This window comes from Erpetoichthys calabaricus, chromosome 15 (assembly GCF_900747795.2).
Source record: "Erpetoichthys calabaricus chromosome 15, fErpCal1.3, whole genome shotgun sequence".
NCBI lineage: Eukaryota > Metazoa > Chordata > Cladistia > Polypteriformes > Polypteridae > Erpetoichthys > Erpetoichthys calabaricus.
In genome coordinates, this window is record NC_041408.2 from 50830855 (window position 1) to 50850365 (window position 19511).

General features: G+C 42.6%; 1 protein-coding gene across 2 annotated transcripts in view; it reads left to right on the forward strand.

Annotated features, from left to right (window-relative positions):
- pcnx2 (pecanex 2) overlaps positions 1 to 19511 on the forward strand; it is a 295416-nt gene that overhangs the window by 1583 nt on the left and 274322 nt on the right. The window contains exons 2-3 of one of the 2 annotated variants that reach the window (XM_051919361.1): positions 573 to 775; positions 15982 to 16099. In XM_051919361.1, the coding sequence (XP_051775321.1) occupies positions 573 to 775; positions 15982 to 16099 (321 nt within the window). Of the gene's footprint in view, positions 1 to 572; positions 776 to 15981; positions 16100 to 19511 lie in introns of those variants that run through there. The other variant, XM_051919362.1, reaches the window with a different exon arrangement.

Sequence of the window (19511 nt, forward strand, 5' to 3'; positions counted from 1 at the left end):
TACTTAGTTTGCACTATTCTAGTCATATTATTTTTGTAGTCTGACAATAAAGGTTGAACTGGGGGAGGGCGTGGAACAGCCATAAGAGCTGGAAAATGCTTTAAAGAATTTGAACTGAATGATGGTGTGGGAAGGAGAGAATGTATAGGCAGGGTTTGACACAGACGAGTACATGTCCAAGACCAAACATTAACACTGGTTTTATGAATCCCATACAAAATGGCATACAAGAGAGACATATGCATTACATTTGTCATTCCAACAGATGACACATCACAAACATTAACACTGCTTTTATAAATCCCATACCAAATTCCATTACATGGTGCACTGCCTATGTTAACGCTGAGATCTACACAGTGGTATAGCCTGTCCATCACAATCCATAAAGTGCCATTAAAGAACTATTATTTTCAAGAGTGTATAACAGCATACCAACGTAAAATCTTATCTCCCCAAGTTACTCTAATTCCATCAAATGATAGAAATTTAAATTGTGAAGTGTTATGGTTATTTTGTTTCTTCTAGTAATGAACAGTGCCCTAGTACCTTCTTTTTCTTGTTTTTTTCAGGCACTACCTCCAAACACGGTTGCACTTGGCATTTATTGCAGTTCTGTGACCATCTTCTTTATCTTCATTAAGACAGTCAATTATCGCTTGCACATGATGTTCGACAATGAAGAAATAGTGTCACAGCAGAGCATTTCAGATACGGCCAAAGGCAGAGACAAGAACTCGATGAGTTCCGATCCTTGTTTCAGCACTTGTCCAAGGTAGGTTCAAATAACAGGAAGCTTGATGCCACTGCATGGTTTTCAATGGTGTTTGATTGCTCTTCCATTTGCATAGTGTGCTTTGAACTTCCATTTCCTAGATTACATCTACACTACTTCATTTTCATTTAAAAACAGTTTTTTTAACCAAAAGACATTGACATCCACACTAGCGTTTTCACATTTATGAAGGTATCTCTGCCCACACTAAAATAACAGTAGAATGGGTTGTGTATGGGTAGAAACAGGAAGAGGAAGTGTCCTCCTTGAAGGGATGGTTACGCTACCAGTCACAAGATTTATTACATTACTAAATTATTTGCCTTTTATGCAAATATGCAGCATTCAAACTGAATGAAACACAATTTAGATGCATAGAGGTAAGCAAACCAACAAGCGTCTTGGAAAGCAACTCCTCTTTGGCTTCTATGTTGGAATAAGGTGATCTTCCATGAAGGGTGACCAATCGGAGAATGAGACATTGTAATGAGCAGGATCCAATCAGGGAAGAGCCACATAATAGGCATGAACCAATCAAAGCATGATAAAGTTTGTGTTTTCAAAGGTCTCTGTTTTCACCCACCCACATTGAAATACTACGCAGACGTTTTCAGAAATATACGGTTTTGGAGAGAATTTTCAAAAGTCTGTTTCTGGAATTTAAAAACACCAGGGTAATGTGGAGTAATGGTGAAAGTGGAGACTAACGTTAGCATTTTTAAACAAAAATGCAGAAGTGTGGACATAGCCATGTACATGGACTAGAGTCTCATGTGGCACCTTCTATGAGAACCATAGACTCTTGGAATAAGCTGCCAAGCAGCATGGTAGGCATTAACAGTTTAGGAACTTTCAAAACTCGACTTGATGTTTTTTTTAGAAAAAATAAGTGGATAGGACTAGTGAGATTCGTTGGGGTTAGACTTAGGGTTGTCTCTAGATTGTCCCAATGTTCTAATGGTCTAATGTTCCTGAAATTCCACATAAATATTGTATGCGCTCCTCATGGTGGATTCTTTTGTTTCTCCCTCATACTGTAGATGTATAGCGTAATGAATCACCAATGCCATCAGGTTTGTGAGTTTTTCCAAGCCAGACCTAAAGCAAAATGTAATATCTGATGGGCAGGTCTGAAGGTCCTTGGGTGAACCTAATGTACACTGTTAAAAATAACAGTTCTTTAATGATATTTTATGATTCTTTAGTGGGCTTTGTGCTTCCTTCTAGCTCCATTGCTTGACCAAGCACCATTTCATTCTGGGATGGGTTCTTTGCATATAGTTCTTTGTGCTTTGAAAAATTTTCTAATATTTAAAAAAAAAGAAACATTTAATGCATAGTAGGCTACCAAGCAGGACATTAACAGATTAAAACAACCTGAATGTAAGCCTGTGTGATCATATGCAGTTAGAGTCCTTTTAAAATCATGAGCCGTTAGTATTTCAGAAAGTTTCTGCCATTTAATCATGGATATTGACTGCATGGATGCTGCTAAGGATCTAAATAAATTTAAGTTCTTTCTGGAACGTTCATGTGGATGGGTCTTTTGGGTACCAAAAATGGTCTCCTTATGGTATTGCTCTGTAGAATCACTCTGGCACCTTTCATTTTTAAGAGTGTAGTACTTGGACCGATATTAAACTAACGGAAAAAAATTTGGATGTGAGTGTCAGTAGGCTTTGAACTCTAGGAACCAAGTTAACCAAACTATTCTATAAACTTTCAGTAATTATTTATCGCTCAGATGCTGATCTTTCTGATTTTAAAATAGGTCATTACGATAACAATTGATGAGAAGAATTCATAATTAATTGCAGAGTTCCTCTAGAGTGCCTCTTTCTCTTGCACGATTTGGCTCAAAAACTAATCAGCATATCGTCAGCTCATAACAGGCTTAAGTTCGAGTTTGGTATTTCTCCGTCCAGCCGTTTTAGCTCTAGTCTGTCCTCAAGAAACTGTGACACACATACACACATACCCCCAGACAGACACACACTCATCATCTATGTTTTCAGTATCAGGGGACCCTAAAACGTCATATGTCGAAAAACCAGTGTAACAATTCGGCCCGCCACGCTACCAGATTGTTACCACTAACCTGTGCTAATTTGCAGTAGATGATAAAAAGGATAGGCCAATATCACACCCTGTAGAACCCCTCGTACACACCTTATTTTAAAATGTTCAGTCAAACCTGATGCCAGAGCATTTATAGCCCGAGACAAAAAAAGACTAGTGGTCAATATCCATAAACATATGAGGAATATATTACATCAAAGAAAAGACAGGAGAAAAAAAAGCATAATCCCTCGAGATATCAATATTTTCAGTATCAGGGGACCCTAAAGCGTTGAGATCCGTCGAAAAATGGAGATCAAAATTTTTGATGAATCTGAAGCTTTTGCTCCTCCCCCATAGATGATAGGTTATGGTTAGGGAGGGCACAAGGCAAAAATGAAAATACAAATTACTTTTCATTATTGCAGACATCGACTATACTTTTCTCTAATGTGTCTTATACAAAAATCTAAGTTTGTAAAAAATTGTCATGAAAAAGCCGTGGGTAGCTTTGGTTGCCTCTACATTTTAGGAAGACAGTCTTAACCTTGAAGTGCAGTAACAATGGATGCATCAGTCTTACTGCTCTTTCCATTATCTTGTGATTGATACGACACCTCAGAAACAAATAACTGATTTTGACCGCATGACATCTCCATGGGGCTTTATCCAATTTTATACTAGAAGCCATCAAACACACTAAATTGGACTGAATGAACTTTGTGCCACTTTTTCAACTTAAAAAAGCACAACACAGTAGAAGCACAATAGTTCAGATGTATTTTGGTACATTGTAAAAAAGGACAAAGATAAAGAGTTGGGGTGACACCATGACCTCATATGTTATCAGCAGGGCCGGCCACCATTAAGGTGAATGAGGCATCCGCTTTTGGGGAGTTTGTGTTTCAGGGGACCCAGCCACACAGGTTAGCTACCGAACAGTCAGTTAGTGGGCTAATAAGCTTGGCCAAGGGTGCAAAATAGCCTATCACTGGCACTGATTATAAGAGAGATTTTCAGCAAAAAAAAACAAAACTAATGGCACGAATCGCTGATCAGACTATACGAGTTGGTGACACTTCCGGTTAAATGCCAACCAGGCAGGAAAGGGGGGTTCCAGTGGGGAAAACACCATAAGTGATGTCAGAGGTGGTGAGGTTGTCAATCATCTGCTCTGTAGAAGAAGGAAGAGACTGACGAAGAATTACCACTACCAGAGCCTTTAAGCTGCCCCCAGGGTGCATGTGTGTGACAATGTATTTACATTTTTCAGGGTTTAGGTGTCATCACCATCCTTAACATGTCCCTTACACTCTTCCTGGTGAGGGTTGCAATAGCAACCAGCTGAGCTAGGCTAAGCAAGCAACCTTCTCCCCAACAACTTCCTGCAACTCTTCTTATGGAAAAATCAGACATTCCTAGGACTTTCAAGAGATGTAATCCCTCCATTATTTCCCAGGTGTAGCCATCATCCTTCTCCTAGTTTGTCATGCTTTGGACACTTCCTGTGTGTGGCAGCAAGGGGGGATTCTTATTTCATAGGTAGTGATAATCCTGTTGTTTTGGAGAAGCATCAAATCCTCCCTTATCACTGTCCTCCTCACTCCTCCATGAGTAGTGATCCCAGTAACACCATCCATAAGCCTCCATTCAGCTGTTACTTGTGATCTCATTCTTTTGAACACTACCCACCACTTGTGGCCTTGGGTGGGAATGGGGTGTAAACAGATTAATAAATTGCCAGACTTGTCTCAGGGCTTAGTTCCAGCTCAACCTCTCCACAGTGGTACAACATTTTGCAAAACTGCTGATGCCACATTGATTTTTATGGTCCATGTCATGATCTTTTCTATCCTCACTGGAAGAACTCAGATTCCTCAGCTTGAGGGACCTTCTCATTCCTTATCTGCAGGGAACAAGCTAATCTTTTCCAGGAGAGGTCCATGGCCTTTGTTTTGAAGCTACTGAGTCTCGTTGCAAGTGTATCACACTCAGCTATAAACTGTTCAAGTGTGCACTGGAGATCACATTCTGAATAGGCTAAGAGGATAACATCCATCCATCCATCCATTATCCAACCTGCTATATCCTAACTACAGGGTCATGGGGGTCTGCTGGAGCCAATCCCAGCCAACACAGGGCACAAGGCAGGAAACAAAACCTGGGTAGCACGCCAGCCCACCGCAGGAGGATAACATCATCTACAAAAAACAAGAGAGAGATGAAACTTTTAGGTTGCCAAAGTGATGATCTTCCAATCCTCAGCTGTGCCTTGATACCTGTGATGCCCCAGGTGCCCTCAGCTTTAGCATCTTCCTGTTCCATGGATATCAATACTGTATTCATATGCTGAGATGGACTAGTGCAACAAAGGCACAAACAACAAAGTTGGTGAAAACATTCAGTTTATTCCAATCCAACAAATCAGCATCACAGCAAAAGTGCAGCACACTAAATAAATAAGTTCTTCCATAAATAATCCTTAATAATAATTTATTACATTTATATAGCGCTTTTTCTCAGTACTCAAAGCGCTATCCACACAGGGAGGAACCGAACCCACAATCTTCTTACTGCAAAGCAGCAGCACTACCACTGCGCCACCTGTGATGTAGGAGTTAAATTCAATCAATAAATACATCCAAAGAAATATGTTTCATGATAACATCAAGTCTACATCCTCAGATATAAAATTAGTTTACTTCTGTTCTCTAAGCTCCTGTGAACCTCGGTGTGTCATCTCGTCTCTCCTCTTCACCCACTGGGATTTCTCAGCAGAAATGAGACAATGGTGAGCATAGTCAACCTTTTACTGGCTTTCATTCCAGCCACTTCTGCTGATACCCCCTGGGATGTCCAAAACCCAGCTTCATCATCCCACCACCATCCTTAGGAGTCTGTAGGATGATCCATGAAGCTATCAACCACTCCCAGTACCTCAGGAGCTGGCCCAAGAGTGCTGTTCCTCTTGCTCACTGTGGGACATCCTAACTGCCTTGCCTCCTGATGACCACATTGGCTCATACTGAACTTTTCCTCTCTGTTCCTTCACAAACTTTCTCACTTGATTTTCTGTTAATTATCTGTTTCTTTCTCCCTTCATTCTCCAACTGCCCTGTCTTTCCTACTCAGGTCCTTTAATACAATGAGGGTATAGATGCTTTCCCTTAAAGACCGCAGAGTGTCAGTGAGGAATGGCAGAGCTGTTCACGGTTACACATGAACGAGCAGTCAGACAATTTCCCCACTGTACGCCTATGCAGGGAGTTGCAGTTCCATGGGCCAATCCTGCTGGGCTTCGTGGGTGCTGACAAAGGGAGCTGCTGAGGAGGGCTGCCTTGCATTTAGGGACTTCCACCTGACCTGAGAGTGCTTCCTCCATGACACCGGAAGTATTCCTGGGTCCAGCATACAAGGGGCTACCTCTGTCCACTCTAAATTCAGAGTCAGGAGAGGATTGGGAACAAGATTATCTAGGTGGAGTGGAGGGGACACTGACATGTGTTATTAGTTGCGTACTGGAGAAAAAGAGATACATGTAAGGTATTGTAAAATAAAATTGTTTGTTTGCATCAAAACTGTGTTTGTAAGGTTGTGTCAAGGGTTTGGAGGCCATGAGATGGCTCCCTGCAGGCCACAACAGATAGATTGCTAGAAAGATAGTACTTCCTTAATACCAAAAGGGAAATGTATCTTTTTATAGCAGGTCAAAAAATATTATACACTATGTTCATAATGGTCGTCGGTTTCGTCTTCATTCTCTTGTCCATTACTACCTCCAGCAGGGCCAGAAGGCATCCCATAACTGAGCCTGCCTTCTTAATCATCTTGTTCATTCAGTGGGTCTTAAGATTGACACTATAATTTAACCAAAATTAATAAGATGATCAGGGGAATAATTGAAAAAATAAGCAAGGATTCATAATCAGAAGACTATTGGAAAGACTGTCAAACCCAAAAATCGTATAAGAAAAAAGTCAGAAACCAAGCAATGTTCAGAATGTTATTTTTTAAGAAAAAAAAAATATTAAAGGTTTATTTGGAATCCATCAAACTAGGGCAGGTGCAGTTCTAATAATTGTTGCAGTGTTGATGTAATTCAAGAAACTTTCAGGAGCGCTCTCTGTGGCAACCACAGATATGAGACGTCTACCACATCATCATCAAATAGTGGCAACGGAAACAAAATTATCAAAGAACTGTATCAAAAAATTATATACATATGCAAATATATATATATATATATATATATATATATATATATATATATATATATATATATATATATATATATACAGTCGACCCTTGATATACGACCGACCTGCCATGCGATCAACTTGCTTTACGACCAAAATTTTTGTTTTGAATTACGACCAACATCTTACGACCCAAATGCGGTCACGTGTATCCGCTTGTGCGATTGTAAACAAACAGCCGAGAGCGTTTGTAAGCATCAGTCGGAGCCCAGATACATGTGTTTGTGGACGTAATTTCGGTCAGTGTAGTGATTTATATAATTTATTTCGATAATTGCTAAGGAAGGAAGCGAAGGTAACGAAGGTAAAGAAAGCGATCACAATTGAAACGAAGAAGGAAATTGTGTGGAAATATGAGAGTGGCGTTCGTGTGACCGATCTCGCTAATATGTACAGCATGTCGAAATCCACCATCTCGACAATTTTACAAAGAAAAGATTTGGATAAGGAAACTCCTTCCAAACAATGACCACCTTCCATTTCATTCTTCTCCTCCTTCCTTCCTGCAAGCCAATGATGTCAACTTAAATGGTGAGTACAGTATTAAATTGTTGTTTCTGGTAGGCTAGGCACTTTTTATAACTTTTTGGTTAGTACATTAGAAAAAGTATTGGTGTTTTTGGTAAATTATGCACATTATACAACACTTTTCTATTAAAAAAAAGTTAAGTAAGTGTTGCTGTGGGCGGTTCGGAACACATTACGGGAATTTCCATTATTTCTTATGGGAGAAATAGTCTTGACTTACAACCAACTTGAGTTACAACCAGCCCTCGCGAAAGAATTGAGTTCGTAAGTCAAGGATTCACCGTATATATATATTGTGACAAAATGAGACTCCAGACATGATAAAGATTTGGGGCAGCCACCTGTATAATATGCTCCTGGCTGCAAAAGTAAAGAATTATAAGACGAGAGTAGTTTACAAGACTGAGTCCTAAAATCAGAACTGAAATCCAGAGGAGGGGATAGATGCTTTATAGGGAGTCTGGGGGAAGTAATGTCATCCTCGGGGCTGGGACCGGAAGTAATGTTGTCCTCGGAGCCGGGACTGGAAGTGACGTGCTCTGAGCTGAGGCACTGGCTACTGGTGGGATTTTCCGGGAAAGATCTGCAGGAGACATAGAAAAAGAGTCAGTGCACCCCACCGCCCCTAGGGCAGACGTGCTAACAGTATTCTTTAAGCCCTTCAGCTGCCTCCTATTCGCATGTGTGTGACAAGGCCCCCCCTCAGCCCAGACCCATCTGGTTGGGCAGCCTGCACCGAGAGGTTGTCTGTCTGGAGGACAAAAGTTAGAGAGAAGCTAGAGGCTATTAATACAGGTGCTGAAGTTAGAGCCTGTTTTAAGTCACCAAATGCAGCTTCCATCTTGTCAGACCATACCACATTGTTGGGAGCTCTTTTCTTCGTTAAGTCAGTCAAGGGGGCTGCTCTCTCGGAAAAACGAGGTACGAACTGGTGGTAGTGCCCGGCTAAACCGAGAAATGATCGGACCTGCCGCTTGTTTCGCGGACGGGGCCATTTCAGAATGGCATCTAGTTTTGAACACTGTGGCTTCACCCACCAGGTAGCCCAAATATTTAGTCTCTCTCAGCCCAAAGAAACGTTTCTTTTGATTGATTTGAAGTCTCCTAGTGTCCGCATTTGCTTTGACCTGCTGTATGTGTTCCTTCCACGTGCTGGAATAGATGACAACGTGATCTAGGTAGGCAGCACTATACGCATTATGGAGACGGAGCACTTTGTCCACCAGGTGCTGGAAAGTCACAGAAGCCCCGTGTAACCTGAATGGAAGGACACAATACTGCCAGTGTCCGCTAGGGCTGCTTAACGCAGTCTTGACCTTTGTGGACTCCGTTAAAGGAATCTGCCAGTACCCCTTTGTCATGTCAAGTGTGGTCAAGAATTTTGCCTGACCCAGTCTCTTGAGGAGCTTGTCCATGCGAGGCATGGGATAAGCATCAAATTGTGAGACCTGGTTAAGCCGACAGTAGTCATTGTAAAACCTCTTACTGCCATCAGGCTTACTAACCAAGACAACTGGACTGGACTAGAGACTAAAACTTTCCTCTATCACTCCTAGTTCCAGCATTCGCTTGATTTCCAGCTCTACTTCAACCTTCTTTGCCTCCGGGAGTCTATAGGGTCCCTCTCGGACAATAACCCCCAGCTCAGTAACTATATTGTGCGCAATCAGAGAGGTCCATCCGGGTTTTTCACTCACCACCTCCGGGATGGACCGGATAGCTGATTCCAGCTCCTGTCTCTGTCTGAAAGTTAATTCCTCACCGAAATTAAGGGTGTCTAAGTTTTGAGCAAAGAATGAGCGGGGCTGATCGGAGAATCCGTTTCCTTCCACGGTTTCAGCAAGTTCACATGATAAATCCGCTTGCTTGGTCGATGATTAGGTTGTTTCACCAAATAATCGACCAGCCCTTTCCTCTCCTTAATTTCATAAGGGCTTTGCCAGTGAGCGAGCAATTTGGAATGAGAGGTGGGAACCAATACCATGACATGATCCCCCGGATGGAATTCTCGGAGTGTCGTGCCACGGTCATAATAGCGGGTCTGTGCTGCTTGCGCTTCTTCCATATGACTTTTTAGAATGGGTCTGATTTTCCCAAATCACATAATTGCGCGATATATTCCAATATATTTGTAGAGGGAAGAGCCTCTCCTTTTCAGCCCTCTTTTAAAGTACCTAATGTACCACAGGGCTGTCGTCCGTATAATAATTCAAAAGGTGAGAACCATGTAGAGGCTTGTGGGACTTCCTGGAAATGCAAAGAGAATGAGGGGGAGGAGTTGATCCCAATTCCTTCCATCCCCCCTGACCACCTTGCGAAGCATCCGTTTGAGAATCTGATTAAAACCTCACCACTAGACCGTTGGTTTGAGGGTGATACATCGCGGTTTTTAAGTGCTTTATTTTCAGTAACTTGGCAGTTTCCCTGAGCGTTTCTGAGGTAAAAGGTGTCCTTTGGTCTGCGTAAAGACCCCTACTAGTTCCTGTGCGATTGCTTTAGATGTAACTGAGTGTAAGGGAACAACTTCCTGGTATCGGGTCACATAATCCACAAGGACTAATATATATTTGTATCATCAGGCTGAGGGCTCTAAGGGTACTACTATATCGACCCCGATTCTTTCAAAGGGAACATCAATTAGGAAAAGGGGAATGAGAGGAGCACGGTCCCTCCAGGGAATTTGCCGTAATTGACACTCCGGACAAGAAATACAAAAACAGCAAACCTCCTTGTTAATTCCCGGCTAAAAAAATTGGAGCTTTGATTCACTGTAAAGTTTTTTCGGAGCCTAAATGGCCTCCAAGGAGGTGGGCATGTGCTAACTCACAAACCTGCCGCTCGTAGTTTTGTGGAATTAACAACAATTTTTGGACTTCCCCCTCATGCTCCACGACCCGATACAACAGATCATTTTCTATTACGAAGTGAGGTCCCTGTGATATGGGCTGATGTGTGCATTGGCCATTGATGAGAACTTCTGGGTTCTTTGCAATTTTCAGAGAGTCATCATTCCATTGCTCTCTTTTGAAAGAAGCTGGCGTTGCTAAATTGAAAGTACATTTCGGAGAGATGGTCCGGTCTGACCTCAAGGGGTGGAGATATCTCCCAACTCGTCGAGGTGCGGTTGGATGACGTATCCGCCTGAGATGGGCCAGGAGTTTCCCCCGTTGTCCTCTTGGACTTCCATATCTCTCATCTTCTGGCTGATTACACGGCATGGAGGCAGCTTGAGACAAGCCATCCTCGTCTATAACTAGGCCCAATTTTTGACTGGGAGTAGCCAGTAGTCCACCGCATTTACTTTCAGACCAGTCCCGCCGTAGAATCACAGGAAAAGGTGGAATGGGGAGGACTGCCATGGGGAACTTTCTTAGCGATCCTCCCTGACTGATGAAACATAGGGCGGTTTTATATTCATGGACTTCTCCATATATGCACTTAATACTGGTCTTTACTTTAATCTAATGTCACAGTAGGACATATTGGTGAGCAACAATGGAAATGTTACTGCCTGAGTCAAACAACGCTGTAAGTATGCAGCCATTAACAATTACTACTCCCATATTTGAAACTGATAGGGGGTTGGTAAGGGCACACAAACCATCTCCCCTCCTCCACCTGCATCCCGCCTCGCTCCCTGACCGGTTGGACACCAAGAGGCTCGGGGACTTTGGAACAGGCTCTGGTTTATGTGGAAGAGACTTATTTTGTAGGACATAATCTCTATGGAATCCACTATAGGACCGTTCTGCTCTCCCAGATTTCGAGGCTGGCACAGGTTTTTTTTACGAGCCGTACAAGCTCCTCCATGGAGTGAAAGTCTCCCCAGACTGGCCTGGCAAAGTTTTTGGGAAGATGTTGTATGAAAAGAAAGCAGGCGACCTGCTGCACAATTTGAAAGGTGGTAAGTTTAAATGGCTGTAGCCATAAGGCCACTTGTTCCCAAAGGGCCATAGCCTGCTCCTGGATTGATCTCTCTGGATCGAATTCCCAATTTTTTATTCCCCTTACCTGTTGGTCTGGGAATAGCCCATTTTTAGCTGGGTCCTAAGTCCCAATGGGTGGCTCAGCAGTCTTGTCCAAGAGAACATAATAAGCCCTTCTCGTTTCATTCCCAGACAACAGCCTTTTGGTAAGTACTAAGCCTGGAAATATATTTTTGGAGTGGTGCATGCACAGAGTCTTTCCTGACCACCGGACAAACTCCCTACCCAGAAACTCGGCCCTGGTACTTTCCTACCTTATTCGATTTTTGGTCCTGTCCCGATTTCTTCTGGGACAAAATCCTGCCAACTATGCCACTGTGACAATAATTGAGTCCAGACATCATAAAAAGGTTTGGGGCAGCCACTCGTATAATATCCCTGGCTGCAAAAGGCTTTTAAAGTAACAGAGATGTTCACCAGACTGAGTCCAAAACAGAACTGATTCATTGTAAGTAAGATGGCGATTTTAAAGACCCGTATAGGAAGTGACATCATCAAAGAGGGCGGGACTGGAAGTGCCATTGCCTGAACCAGAAGTGACGTCATCTGGGCCGGAAGTGACGTCTTTGGAGGCACCAGAACCTTGCAGGATTTCCCAGGAAAGGTCTGCAGGGAACTGAGAAAGACAGTCACTGCACCCTGGTCGGATGTGCTATTACAATTATTTAAGCCCTTTAGCTGCCTCCTACTCACGTGTGTGACAATAGATATATATATATATAGTGGCGAACAGTCGGGTCCCATGCCCAGCCGGGATGCCCCTGCTGCTTATGTTCTGGGGGGAGCAGCCATGGGCAGCTCAGTACCTCCCCCGGGACGCTTGGTGGCAGCCTCCCTGGCTGACGGTGATTCCTCAACCTCCCGCAGGGCTCCATGGGAGATGGAGTCCTCCACAGCCTGGTTGGGGCCCGGCGGTGGCCGCTAGGGGCGGCTGTCTTGTTTCAACAGCCTGGCTGGATGATTCTTCAGCCCCACCCGGAAATGCAATTAGGACCAGGTGGTCAAGCACCCGGAACGCTTCCGGGTGGGCTATAAAAAGGGCCAGCCACCACCACTCAGTGAGCCAGGGTCGGGAGGAGGAGGACTATGCTTGAGGAGGAGTGGTGGTAAAAAGGGAGAAAACTGTTGGTGTGTTGTACTAAGTGCTTATGGACTGTGTATTGCCTGTGGGTCACGGGGAAGACGTGCGCCCACAGGTGGAGGAAATAAAAGTCTTTATTAGTTTTATACGTGTCTCTGTGTGCATCTGTGTCAGGTCAGGCGCCTATATAGCGCCTTTTGTTACAATATACAGTATATATATATATATATATATATATATATATATATATATATTTTTTTTTTTCATTGCATTCGTAGTCTGAGTCTCGACGCCCTGAATTGTGTGGGTGGTTACCTATCAGATAATGCTTGTGGTTGGTCTGCCATTTGGCAAACATCCACCACGGTGCCCTCTTTCAGTTGCGAGAAGCAGATCATGGAATGTTGCTTAGTTTACTGTCAAATAATGCAAAGAGTACGCGACACATGTTTCACCCTCATTTGAGCTCATCAGGCGTACACACTCTACTGCTCCCCTCTCGGGGAATCGAACGAGGGCACCGTGGCGGATGTTTGCTGAATGGCAGACCAACCATAAGCGTTACCTGGTAGGTAACCACCCACGCAATTTAGGTCGTTGAGACTCAGACTACGAATGCAATGAATGTAATTGCTCCGGACCTACAGGCTGTAAAATAAATGAACCACAAGCCGTGGCGCAGCATAAAGGGGCTTCGTCTCTGATGCTGACGTCCGAGGTTCGATTCCCCGAGAGGGGAGTAGTAGAGTGTGTACTCCTGATGAGCCCAAATGAGGGAGAAACACGTGTTGCGTACTCTTTGCATTATTTGATAGTAATCTATGCTATATATATATACTGTATATATATATATATATACTGTACAGTATATACTTTATATATATATAGACACAGAGAAAACATAAGAAAAGCATGAACCTGGGAAGGAGTCATGACAGTTGGCCTCTCTTAAAGTGTTGTGACCGGCCTAGCCTAGCACACAACTGGCTATCCAAGAGTTTCAGATCATTTAAAGAGCTAACACAGTGAAATGTCTGTTTATGGCATAACAGTAAGTAAGTCTGTCTGTTTTGATCACGTCATGCATAACCTTTGTTCACTAGATATGCTAGTCCTTATGTCTCTCTTTCTTTGTACGTCTTGTTGCCTTTGTTCATCAGATATTGCAGTCCTCTTGTGGAAACCAGATGACATTTTGTCTTTTTGTCTCTAGTTCCTTTGCATTACTAGACTTGCCCAGGCCATCACTGATGTGGACCCCCAAGTACTTGTGGTGGTGCACCACCTCGATATCCACTGAATAGGCATAGAGGCTCTTTGGTGCTGTGAAAGTCAATAACCAGTTCCTTGGTTTTGCTGATGCTGAGTTGCAGATAACAAAGTTCTCCATCCGACTCCTCTCACCTGTCACATCCACCTTATCAATATACCCCCTAAGTGTAGAATTAGACCATGTGGTCCTGCTAGAATTAACTTTTCCCAGGGCAGATTAGATGGAAGAGGCCTTTGAGAGGAAAAAGGCCAAGTATGAAGGGCTGGTGGGTGAGTGTTGGAGTTGTGGATTGTGACCCCAATGTGGGTCCATTGAAATGGGCTGTATACAAGCTGGAGACTGACAAGCTCCAGTTGGGTCACCCAGGTGAGGGTGTATGATGTTGGAAAGAGCTGAAACACCCAATGACTCCCAGTAATGTCACTGATGATGTGTCCAGGCTGCACCGGAAGTGTGTGTAAATGCTTGATAGTATGGTAAAAAAAATGAGGAAATCTTCACGATCCTAAGTAATGACAGATACTTCAACTCCTGGAAGAATCAAGAGAAATGCACATAATTTGATCACACAAGATAATATATTACAAAGAAAATGAAAATTTACCAATCCGATGTTCCTGTTCTGTCATCTTTGGTTTCATCCATGACAACACCTAGATGTGTGCCTTAAAAGTATATGGTCAACCATTAACCTTTCCTAAAATACAAAGTAGTAATCACAGCTCCATTCTCCTGCATGCTTGTATTTAACCCCATGCACAGAGTCTTCAAGAAATCAGTCAACTAATAACTGGCCACCTCCAAGACATTCACCAACACAAACACCAACAGCCTTCGAGTTAAAGTGGCACTGCCTTGTAGGCCTGATTTCACAATTGTTACTCTCTGCTGGGCTTCATTCCATAGTGGCCTTGCCAGTTTAAAAAACAATCCAAATGTACGGCACCCAGGGGCTACAGCTGTGCAAATGTTTGTTTTGGGTACATGGTTAGGCTAGTTTGATTCTTTTATGTTGTGTTAATTTTAAGATAAGCTACCGGAAAAGAACTTTCATTTCATAAGTAATGACTCACAGTATTCAAAAGTTCCATTTACAATAAGAATATCAGCTTTTGTCTAGGGAGGCCTGCCAAGTTAAGGCAACAGGCTGTGTTTTATCACCCTTTATCATCTTCACCTTAGTATGTCAAGAGGTGGTACTGTTACAAGATCATCAGATGTTCTATACAACTCTAATACTATACTCTGCTATTCACTGTGTGAAGAAGTAAGCCTGCCCCATGGAAATTGTTGGAATTTTCCACCTTACGAAAAGGACGAGTATCTGTGTAGCTGTGTGTCCATCCGGTTGCTATGTCTCTACCATTCCAACAGATAGCACATCACAAACATTAACACTGCTCTTACGAATCCCATACCAATTGGCATGTAACAGAGACATATGTGTGTTGCATGTCTCATTCCAACAGATGAAGCACCACAAACATTTGTAGTGATGGATTTTATTATTACAAATGTATTTGATTTGCCACCTTTTGAAATGACAAATGTAATGCATTGTATTACTAATTGCATTACAAAATACTGTGGTACCCGGCTGGGGTTCATGCCTGGCCGGGATGCCCAGGAGGACAGGAGGAGGGCTTGTGCCTCCTCCAGAACACGAGGGGGCACCCGCCCTGGTTGCTTTGGGGGCCACGGGTACAGAGCTTGGAAGCTCAACCCTGTAGGGGCCCGTGGTCACCGCCAGGGGGTTCCCCGATGCCTTGGGAGCCCTGGACCTCAGCAATTCCGTCACACCCGAGAGTGCTGGGGGGAAGAGGATTGGGGACACCCGGAGGACTTCCGGATACACCGCCGGAGTTTCATCTTAATCTGTGAGGCACTGTTTGCCTGTTCAAACATGTTGAAAACATCATCAGTTTCCATGGGGTGTACTTTCTTTTTCACAAGCCTGTAAACTAAGTACTTATTTTTGCATTTATTATGACATCATTTCTGGTTGACCTATTTCTCCTCTGTAGAAAGACAAGCACTAATGAAGATGTGACTCTGAGTGAACTCACCAAGCCTGTTATGAGCCACGCAGCAAACTGCACTCCTAAACATTCGGATGTACAGCTCGAGAGCGCTGGTGTGTTGGTCTGTACTTTTTTCTTTTTCCACTTCATTAACTGCATTAGCAGGTCCACTTTACTGTTGGTGGCACCTGGTGCAGGGACACTAGCTGTCACCTGCCACCACTTTCCTTAGTTCAAGTATAGTGGAGTGTCAATTTTCTAATGAGCAAAAAATTAAATAAATAAATAAATAAAAAGTACATGTCAAAAAAAGTTAACTATCATACATTTTTTATTATTATTTTACAAATGGCTTAATTGATTTAACAAGCTAATACAGTATTATTATAGTGCATAATTTAAAATACTTTCAGTTTAAAAATAAAATGTTTTTGTCATCTGCCTAATCTCTTTTTGTTTACCTATCTGAACTGTCCCCAAACTCCACGCTCTACTGTACTTATTTTAAAGTTTGTTAATTGATAAGTGAAAAAGTTCTTGAAACGGTTGGAAGTGGGAAGTGAGACTTGGGTTGGGATAAAGCATTATTGTTATTGAGGATTTTAAATCACTATATATATATATATATATACAGTATATATATATATATATATATATATATATATATATATATATATATATATATATATATAGTATATATATGTATATATATATATACAGTATATATATATATGTATATATATATATATATATATATATATATATATATATATATATACATACATACATACATACATACAGTATGTATAAACTACCAGTCAAAAGTTTTAAAACACCTCAGTTTTTTCAGTTTTTTATTCAAATTTAATCAGTTGAAATGCAACGAATGACCTAGAACAGTGAAAAGAAAAACAGTAAACTGTTTAAAGTTAATTAAAATAAATGAATCATTGCAAGTTGAAGCAATTGGCACAGGTGTCCCAACTTCTGTTGATTACTTAAAAATCCTTGGTCTGTCTTAAAGAAGAATCAAAACAAGCTGTGTTACTACTCAATGTTACTGAGGAACACTGCCACCGGTGTGTCCGTTCATTTAGTTCACCCATTATGGCCTCCTGACTGGGCAAATCCTTCCTTTATCCCAGACAGGATGCCTTTCCTTCCTACCTGGCACCTACAATCAGTGCTGGTGCCAGGTTATTTTGCACACTAGGCCAAGCTTATTAGTTCACCAAAAGACTGCTCAGTAGCTAACCCCTGCGATTGCCCCGTCACCTCTGCCAACCCCCCACCCCCCACATTTATGATCTGTGCCGTAGACGAATGCCTAATTCACCATAATGGTGGCACTAGCCTTGCCCACTATATATATATATATATATATATATATATAATTATAATTAACTTTTTTTTCCCTTAAATGGCAGCCAAACGATATAAATAATGTTGCCATTTTTATTCATTATTTTTGCCATTTATATAGTGTTTTTTGAACATCTATATATCTAAACAAGGGTTTGTGACCTCAAGGACTTCAATTTTGGCACTTACTTCTTCCTATCTTGTGTGGCCTGAAGGGGCACTCCAGCTCCCCAAACCCAACAGAAACAGACACAGACACAAATCCAGCACATACATAAGCTCTTATTTGGTTGTGATAAACTCTTTCCTCACAAGCGTTTCCCACCACATCCAACACAGTACAGTAATAAAGCAGCACACAACCTTTTTGTCTCTCTTTATCTTCCTCTCTCTCTCTCTATCTCTCTCCCTTGGCCCGATACATGATCTGGAAGCACAGGATCCAACAGGGCTAAGTAGCAAGATTCCATCTCCCACGACGTCCTGAGGGAATCTGTGGTGTTGCATCAACCCAGGAGGCTACCATCTAGCATTGTGGGGGAGATAATAGTCCTCACAGGTGGCGCAGAGGTAGTGCTGTTGCTTTGCAATAAGGAGACTATGGAAGATTGTGGGTTTGCTTCCCGGTTCCTCCCTGTGTGGATAGCGCTTTGAGTACTGAGAAAAGCGCTATATAAATGTAATGAATTATTATTATTATTATAATGCCCCATGCACACTCTCTTTCCCGGTCCTTCCAATATAAAGGGTGCAAGCCATCCGCCACACTTGATCCAGGAAGAGCATGCTGGATTCTGACAGGTGCCTCTATTTTGCAAGTTTTGCATTGGATTTTGCCTGAGGGATTGCCTAGAATTCCTTGTAAATGCGCGACACATGACATCATCAGCACAACCAGTTAAAAGGTCACCACAGGAGTTTCTGCCTTAACAAAGCTTAGATTGAGCTCCAAAGGTCATGGAAAAAGACAATTCCCCTCGGGGATTAAAAAAATATATCTGCTTCTTCTTTTGGCTGCACCCTTTAGGGGTCACCACAGTGGATCATCTTCTTCCATATCTTTCTGTCCTCTGTATCTTGTTCTATCACACCCATCAACTGCATGTCCTCTCTCATCACATCCATAAACCTTCTCTTAGGCCTTCCTCTTTTTCTCTTGCCTGGCAGCTCTATCCTTAGCATCCTTCTCCCAATATACCCAGCATCTCTCCTCTGCACATGTCCAAACCAGCACAATTTTGCCTCTCTGACTTTGTCTCCCAACCATCCAACTTGAGCTGACCCCCTAATGTACTCATTTCTAATCCTATCCATCCTCATCACACCCAATGCAAATCTTAGCATCTTTAACTCTTCCACCTCCAGCTCTGTCTCCTGCTTTCTGGTCAGTGCCACCGTCTCCAACCCATATAACATAGCTGGTCTCACTACTGTCCTGTAGACCTTCCCTTTCACTCTTGCTGATACCCGTCTGTCACAAATTACTCCTGACACTCTTCTCCACTAATTCCACCCTGCCTGTACTCTCTTTTTCACTTTTCTTCCACAATCCCCATTACTCTGTACTGTTGATCCCAAGTATTGAAACTCATCCACCTTTGCCAGATCTACTCCTTGGATCCTCACCATTCCACTGACCTCCCTCTCATTTACACACATGTATTCTGTCTTGTTCCTACTGACCTTCATTCCTCTCCTCTCTAGAGCATATCTCCACCGCTCCAGTGTCTCCTCAACCTGCTCCCTACTGTCGCTACAGATCACAATGTCATCAGCAAACATCATAGTCCACGGGGACTCCTGTCTAATCTCGTCTTGCAATCTGTCCATCACCATTGCAAATAAGAAAGGGGTCAGAGCCGATTCCTGATGTAATCCCATCTCCACCTTGAATGCATCCGTCACTCCTACCGCAGACGTCACCACTGTCACACTTCCCTCGTACATATCATGTACAACTCTTATGTACTTCTCTACCACTCGGGACTTCCTCATACAATGCTGCAACTCCTCTCGAGGCACCCTGTCATATGCTTTCTCCAGGTCCACAAAGACGCAATGCAACTCCTTCTGGCTTTCTCTGTACTTCTCCGTCAACACCCTCAGAGCAAACATTGCATCTGTGGTGCTCTTTCTTGGCATGAAACCATACTGCTGCTCACTTATCATCA